Raw genomic sequence first — 7,798 nt, 5'->3', positions numbered from 1 at the left:
AGACTTCCAGAGGTACTGGAATAAACCAGTTCTATTCAGAACCATAGCTCTGATCCCTTCTAGCATATATCGAGTTCTTTGAGATGTGGGGTATGTTTCTGGGCTCCTATTCTATTCCTCTGCTCTGTGTGACTGGGCACCACTTGTTGTGCTTTATGAAAGCCTTGATAGGCAATATGTCAAGTTATAGCCTTTTGTTCTTCTTTATGATGAGATATCTTGATTAATCTTGGTTCTTCATCTCCCTTATACATTTAAAAAAATTTTAAGTTTATTTTTATTTATTTTGAGAGAGTTAAAGAGCAAGCAGGGAAGGGGCGGGGGGAGAGAGAGAGAGAGAGACAGACAGACGGGTGTCAGTGTGTCAAAACTTTCTTAAAAATGAAAGTGCCCCCCCCCCCCCGCCCTGCACAGGTTACATGGGTTTTGGTAACTGTTGGTAAACAACTGTGGGTAGTGGACCTGGCAGTGCCAGGAGAGACCTTCCACTGGGTTCTGACCAGGCTGGTCCCCTAGCCTCTGTGTTCCCACGCTTTCATTCATGCACACATACAACGAACATTAATTAAGCACCTACTGTGTGCCTGGTTCTGGGTGACAGTGGTGAACAGCTCCAATGGTGGTTGTAGTTGATGATGTTAAGTCCATTCAGCTCCTAAACAATGAGTTCTGTGCTTGAAGCCTCACAAGTCAATGCAAATGCTACCGTGAGCCTTGACCATTCTTAGTCCTTTATGGCAGGAGAAGTAGTGGCCGCCAATCTTTCTCTGTTTGCTCTGCTAGGAGACTGAGGTCCAGGCACTCTGTGCCTCGAGGGTGCACTGCTGTCTGGATCTTCCATCTACAGCATCCCCATGCCTTCCTCTCAGGCAGGACACCACTCTTCCTGCACATGGGCCCCGCTGAGGACCCTTTTCTCCCGTGTCGCAGATACTGGGTGAAGGCCAAGCCCTCTGCAGGGGTCTAGGCCAAAAGGCGCACATCCCCTCTCTATGCGTGGCTGTCAGCATGTCACTGCGCTATGAACCATGTGTCTGGGTGGCCCTGATTGCAGACAGATTGTCTGATGCTGACGCTCAGCTCTGAGCTTGGAAATGACATTGTGAAGGAAAATGTTGGAATGTGTCTAGGGGGTTGGATGCCCATTAGATCTCTTTGCTATAAACACTTTTGTGGATCAAAAGTTACTTTTTAAACAAAGATGAGAATTCTGTGTGTGTCTTGAGTATAAAGTGAACAGAAGGAAATGAGGTTAAAAAAAAGCCAACCCACATATCTTTGGGATCCAGAGAATAAGCTATCAGATATGTGTATTTGCACACAGATTGACCCAGCAATATGAAAGTTTAAGATCCTTCAATTCCAGGGAAAATGTCAGTAGTTAAGACTCCAAATCACGTTCACAGACAGGGGTGAAAAGCATGATACGGTCTTTCTAACTCAGAATTTAGAGGAAAATGTGCTCCCTTTGGGGCCTGCAATCCCAAGTGCTATGGTGCTGTGCACTTTGTTTTGATAACACTGCTAATGGGAAAATGGGAAACACAACAGTCAGAACAAAATTACAGAAGATGAGGGTTAAGCCAAGGACTCTAAAATCGATACTTGATTACAAAAGAGGTAAATGTGAGGCTTTAATTAGGAATTATTTTGGTTTCAGACAGAAATCTAACAAATTGGTCTTCTGATTTGCTAACTTACGGCAGATGGAAAATGAAAAATTGAAAAGGGGTGTGAGCTGAAGGAGCCTGAGGACCCCAGAAATGAGAGGTGGCAAAGTGACAGCAGAACATCCAGAGAAGGGGGTGAGGGAGCTTCCACTGGAGCCATACGGGGCCACTGGAGGTTCAGGGACACTACGTTCCTGCTTGGCCCTCAGGGTTTCCCCGTGTCACCAGAAAGGCACACCTCCTCTGTGTGAGGCAGAGGGGCCACAACACTGCTGGGGCAACTTCCATCCAAAGCTGCACTTGGGGGTATGTGCTACAGGTGTTTGAAGAATCGCTGTGTGGAGGCCCCCCTGCCCTGGCAGCACCAGACAGTGCACGGCACTCATGTAATAACCTGCGTGTGGGTATCGGAAATGGTGCCAGGAGGGGAGCACAGCAGAAAAGGGCATCAAATTCAAAATTCTTACAACCAAACCAACTCTGGGTGTCCAAAGCTGGGCTAAATTACAAGCAGGTGTCCAGGTGGCTCAGTGATGGCTCAAGAGACACCAGAGTGGGAGCAGACTACAGCTGGGGGGCCTACCAGGTCATAACCAGGCTACTCCCAGGGCTAAAGCTGCTCCTGCCACATCGCTGGCCTCAGCTGAGCAACACTGACAGTGACCTGCTATGTTTGCAGAATCCCTTCATGTAGCCCTGCCCCGCAACCTCCCAGCAGTGCTGTGCCTAGGCCCAGCTGGGCCGGTGGGATCTTCCTCCTATACTAGCTAGCTGGGCTGATGCCTCCTCACATTCAGATTTGCCGGCAGCTCTACACTTGACCAGTGAGGTGGAGCACCCCTCCCTGCTACCCCCAAGTCCCCATGGTCCTGCCTGCCAACACTTACCTGGAGCTGGAGGTCATGGCTGCCCTGAATAGATGCAGGTGGGCAGGCAGGGTCAGGAGGGCAGGGAGGCAGGACTGGGCTTGACTGCAACTGGGATTTCCCCCCAGCACTTGAGGCTGGGATGACCAGTCTGTCCTTGCTCTGCCTTGTGGGTTCAGCTGGGCTCTTGCATTGGCCGCTGTCTATGCCTGGGGGGCTCCTTGTGGAGGACAGGAAGGGGCTTGGCTGCAGGGCCTGGGGAATGGGATCTCTAGAGCAGCCACCCAGGTGCTGGACACTTGGCAATCCTTCTCTCACTGGCCTACAGAGCCACTGCTGCTGCTTGGCAGCTGGCCAGCGGGGGTCCATGCTGTAAGAGGCCTGCATAGCCAAGGGGCTGTGCAGGAGCTCCTGGGAAGGACAGGCAGGGCTCCCTGAGAGCTGGCTCACCACCAGGAAGTGGGGTGGGTGCTCTTGACTCCCAAGTGTGTCCGTTGGGGTACCTGGTGCCCCCTGGACAGATGGGGGCAAACCACAGCACAATTTCGGAGGAATGTCACTGGCTGGCCCTGCCCTTGGAGGGCACGGGTTGACCGTGGTTGACCACAGGTGGTGGAAGAGATGGGGCTGGGCCTGCCTTGCTACCTGCCCTCCCTCCACTTCCACAGGGACCCTTACTGGCTGGCCCTGGATGGGGCAATCCCAAATGCTCTCCAAGGGATGGCTGCCACAGGAGGTGGGGTCTGAGGAGATCAAGGGCCCTTGCCACTGACCACTGTGTGCGGCTGTCCAGAGCATAAGTGCTTTGCAAGAATCCAGAACACCAGGGCCTGGCTGACCCAGGTGTCTAGGGACAACATTATCTCCTAAAGGGAGTGAAGATGTGTGGTTTGGCTGAAAATCCTGAGCAGGCTGGTGGGGGCTGAAGTCAGATATTGTTGGTTTCTGGCATATCCCAAAATTCAAAGGTGCTGGCTGGGTGTGCTGCGGCTGCCACTGTGGAGGGCTCTGGAATGTAGGGCCAGTGCCGAAAAAATTCTTTGCGTGTGTGTGAAGGCGGCTGGGCCCCGTGCACATGTTCTGAGGTGGAGTTGCTGCCATGGTCAGCTGGCCCGAGTCTAGAGACCCAGGCTTCTGGGTCTGTGGGACAGTTGTGTGGGCTGGTGGGGGCAATGCCACATTTCCACTGTCACGAAAGAGTACTTCCTTTTCCCTGTAGGAGCCCCCTCCCTGGCTGGAGGGCGGTGGGCAGAAGCTCTGAGACCCTGCAGGGCCTGAGTTGGCCCTGAGAGAGCTCTCTTCCCACGAACACCGGTTGAGGTCAGTGACCCCCAGGTGCTGCAGCGTGGAGCAGAGATCAGGCTGTTCTTCTGTGTCCTTCTCCAGCAGGGTCTCAATGAGGGCCAGGAGGGAGTGGTCTTCCTTCTCCTCTTTCTCTTTCTTGTCCTCATGTCTGTCATTGGACGTTCTCCTCTCCCAGGGTGAGCCCTGGGTGGTTGGGGCAATGCTGGACAAGTACATGGATTCATCTTGCCGCATCATGGCTCCCCGAGGAGAGCCTGGCTGCACGGGGCCCTGACCAGTGGGGGTGCCCTTCCTCGCCCTGATCCTCTTCCTGGCCGGGAGGGCAGTCAGAGGGCTCAGGGGGCTGCTGTCATACAGGATGGCTTCCCCTGTGGTGAAGGTGAATGGCAGCTGCAGGGCTCTCTTACGCAGGTGCTCTTCCCCCTCTGCATTCCTATGGTTAAGGAAACAAAAGACCACACCAGAAAATTGGCATAAGAATGAGAAAGGGGGTCTTCTGGTCAGGGGGCAGTAGTGGCCAAGTACCTGAACAGGTGAGCAAGGGGCAGGACATCATCTGTTCTGGTTTTTCCATACAAGGGAGAAGCCAGAATGTCAAACTGGCCTGGCTCCTCTCTTACATTCTTTGGAGTATAGTATCTTGGTACCTGGTACTCTGGCACCTGTCCTGGATTCTGAAGTAGTCTGAGGAAACTGCTTATTTGTGGGAGTAGACCAAACACCCATGTAGGAATTCCCTAAACTTTAAGTTTACTTTGGAAAGAATAAGTCATTATGCAAATATAATATATGCAACTGTTTTTCATTAGGAAAAATACTTTTCCCTTCCTTCCTCCTCTCCCTTCCTCCCTTCCAAAAGACTCTGGATGCGGCTGCTGTAGGGCTGCCCCAGCAGTCATGGAACATCATGCTTAGCAAAGTGAGAAACCTTCAGCTGGCCTGACTCCACTTGGAATCCCACATGTGGCTCGTAGCTCCACAAAGGAAAACTGACCTAAAAGGTGTGTCTTTGGCAGAAGCTGACTAGGATACTATGGGCATAGGAAACTCCATCACTGGTGGGACCTTTAGAGAAGCTGGTGTCTCACCTGAAGATCTCTGGTCATAGCCTTTGTCTCTAAGTCTGCTTTGTGTGAATACAGCCCCTCTGGCTTTCTTGTGCTGTTTCTATTACATATATTTTATTTTCCATCTGATTCCTTCCAACTAATTTGTGACACTATTTAAAAACATATCTCAGGGCACCTGAGTGGCTCAGTTGGTTAAGTGTCCAGCTTTGGCTCAGGTCATGATCTTGCAGTCCATGGGTTTGAGCCTTGCGTCGGGCTCTGCTCTGACAGCTCAGAGCCTGGAGCCTGCTTTAGATTCTGCATTTGCTTCCCTCTCTGCCCCTCCCCCACTTGCATTCTGTCTCTTTCTCAAAAGTAAATAAACATTAAAAAAACAAAAAAAATAGAAAACATATCTCTTGTAGAAGGCATGTAGTTGAGTGTGCTCTTTAAGATCCATTTTGATAATATGTGTTTTAATTGGAATGTTTTACCCATTAACATTTAATGGAATTATGCACATATCTGGATTGAGGCCTTTTATATTACTGTTTACTTTCTTTTTGTCCCCTCTTCCCCCCCATTCACCTCTTTACTGCCTAGATACATCACTTTTTTTAAAGAAATTAATTTTCATTTATATAATGGGTTTTTGGCTCTATCTTTTGCATTATATTTTTAATGGTTGCTAGAAATTATGAAATATACTTTCAACATTTCAATGTCTACTTATAATTAGTACTGTGTCACTTACATAAAACATGCACCTTGCAGTGATATGGACCATGTGCTCCTAACATCTATGTTTAATGCTAGCGGTGTCACATGTATGGCATCTACATATGTTATAAACATACTATATTCTATTTTTGGCTGTAAGCATATATATTTTTTAAAAAGTAAAAAAATAATATTTAATATTTATCTACATGTTTACCATTCTCATCCTCTCCACTCCTTTTTTAAAGTCTTAGTGGATGTTATTTCCCTTCAGCCTGACATATTTCTTTTAGCATTTCTTATAAGTGTAGGTCTACTGACAATAAATTGTTAGCTTTTTTCTTTAATGGAAATGTCTTTATTTGCTATTATTTTTGAAGGATATGTTCACTAGCCACAGAATACAGAGTTGACACAGAGTTGACAAAGGAGTTCATAGATACTGTTCTAATGTCTTTTTTTTAACGTTTTATTTATTTTTAATACAGAGAGAGACAGAGCATGAGAGGGGGAGGGGCAGAGAGAGAGAGGGAGACACAGAACCGGAAGCAGCTCTGGGCTCTGAGCTAGCTGTCAGCACAGAGCCTGATGCGGGGCTGGAACCCACGAACGTGAGATCTGACCTGAGCCGAAGCCGGAGGCTTAACCGACTGAGCCACCCAGGCGCCCCTGTTCTAATGTCTTCTGATCACCATTGTTTCTGATGAGAAGACCACAATAATTTGAATCACTGTTTCTTATATGTAATGTGCTTTTTATATTAAATTGCTTTTAAAGTTTTGTCTTTATCTTTGGTGTTCAACATTTGACAAGACTATGCATGCCTTGGTGTGGTTTTCTTTATATTTATCCTGCTTGTAATTCGCTGAATTCTGCAATTATAATTGAATCTGCAATTATAATTTTCACCAAATTGGGGAAGTTTTTGGTCATTATTTCTTCAAACATATGCCCGTGCAAACACACACACATGGGTGGATGGATGGATGGAAGGATAGACAGACAGATAGATAGATATAGACATATTGCCCACTCTCTCTGTTCCTACATGTTAGACCTTTTGATATTATTCCACAGATCCCTGAGGCTGTTTATTTCTTTTTTTCAATCTTTTCTCCCCTTCTTTGTTCTACTGATTGGACAATTCCATTGATCTAGCTTTAGGTCATAAACTCTCCTGTCCTCTCCAATCTGTTGTTAAATCCACCCAGTGAGCTTGCTACTTTAGATACTGTTCTCAAATTTTTTGTTTCTTATAAAAAATACATGGAAGCCCCAAAGAAAATGAAACCACAACAGTCCAAAACCTTTGGGATGCAGCAGAGGCAGCCCTGAGAGGGAAGTATACTGCCATATAAGTCTACCTCAAGATGCAAGAAAAGTCTCAAATACACAACCTAACCTTATATCTTAATGAGCTAGCAAAGGTATAGCAAATAAAGCCCAAAGTCAGCAGAAGAAGGAAAATAATAAAGATTGGAGCAGAAATAAACAATATAGAAACAATAACAAGCAGTAGAAAAGATTAATGAAACTAAGAGCTGGATTTTTTGAAAGAATTAATAAAATTGATAAATCCCTTGTCAGACTTATCAAAAAGAAAAGAGAAAGGACCCAAATAAAATCACAAAAGAGGAGGAGAAATCACAAGGAACACCACAAAAATACAATTACAAGAGAATATTATGGGGGCACCTGGGTGGCTCAGTCAGTTAAGCATCTGGCTCAGTTTCAGCGCAGGTCATGATATCATGGTTGATAGCTTCCAGCCCTGCACTGGGCTCTGTGCCGACAGCATGGAGCCTGCTTGGGTGTCTCCGTCTCCCTCTCTCTCTCTCTCTCTGCCCCTACCTCACTTGCTCTCTCCAAAATTTTTTTAAGAAGAGAATATTATGAAAAATTATATGCCAACAAACTGGGCAATCTGGAAGAAATGGATAAATTTATAGAAACATGTGGACTACCAAAAGTAAAATAAGAAGAAACAGAAAGCTTGAACAGACTGATAACCAGCTAAGAAACTGAATCAGTAATCAAAAAATCTCCCAACAAAAGTCCGGGGCCAGATGGTGTCAGAGGGGAGTTCTACCAAACATTTAAAGAAGAGTTAATACCTATTCTTCTCAAACTGTTTAAAAAAATAGAAATGCAAGGAAAACTTCCAAAGTCATTCTACAAGGCCAGCATT

At 46.7% G+C, this 7,798-nt stretch overlaps 1 protein-coding gene across 1 annotated transcript in view; it reads right to left on the bottom strand.

Annotated features, from left to right (window-relative positions):
* LOC115292511 (aryl hydrocarbon receptor-like) overlaps positions 1-7,798 on the bottom strand; it is a 48,511-nt gene that overhangs the window by 239 nt on the left and 40,474 nt on the right. Inside the window, exons 9-10 of the mRNA XM_029940584.1 lie at positions 3,740-4,274; positions 2,863-2,947 (exon numbers count right to left, since the gene is read on the bottom strand). Coding sequence (XP_029796444.1) covers positions 2,863-2,947; positions 3,740-4,274 — 620 coding nt within the window. The remainder of the gene's footprint in view (positions 1-2,862; positions 2,948-3,739; positions 4,275-7,798) is intronic.

This window comes from Suricata suricatta, chromosome 5 (genome assembly GCF_006229205.1).
Source record: "Suricata suricatta isolate VVHF042 chromosome 5, meerkat_22Aug2017_6uvM2_HiC, whole genome shotgun sequence".
In the NCBI taxonomy this organism is placed as follows: Eukaryota; Metazoa; Chordata; class Mammalia; order Carnivora; family Herpestidae; genus Suricata; species Suricata suricatta.
Note: the sequence above shows the minus strand (reverse complement) of the source record. Positions and strands in the feature narration are given on the sequence as shown.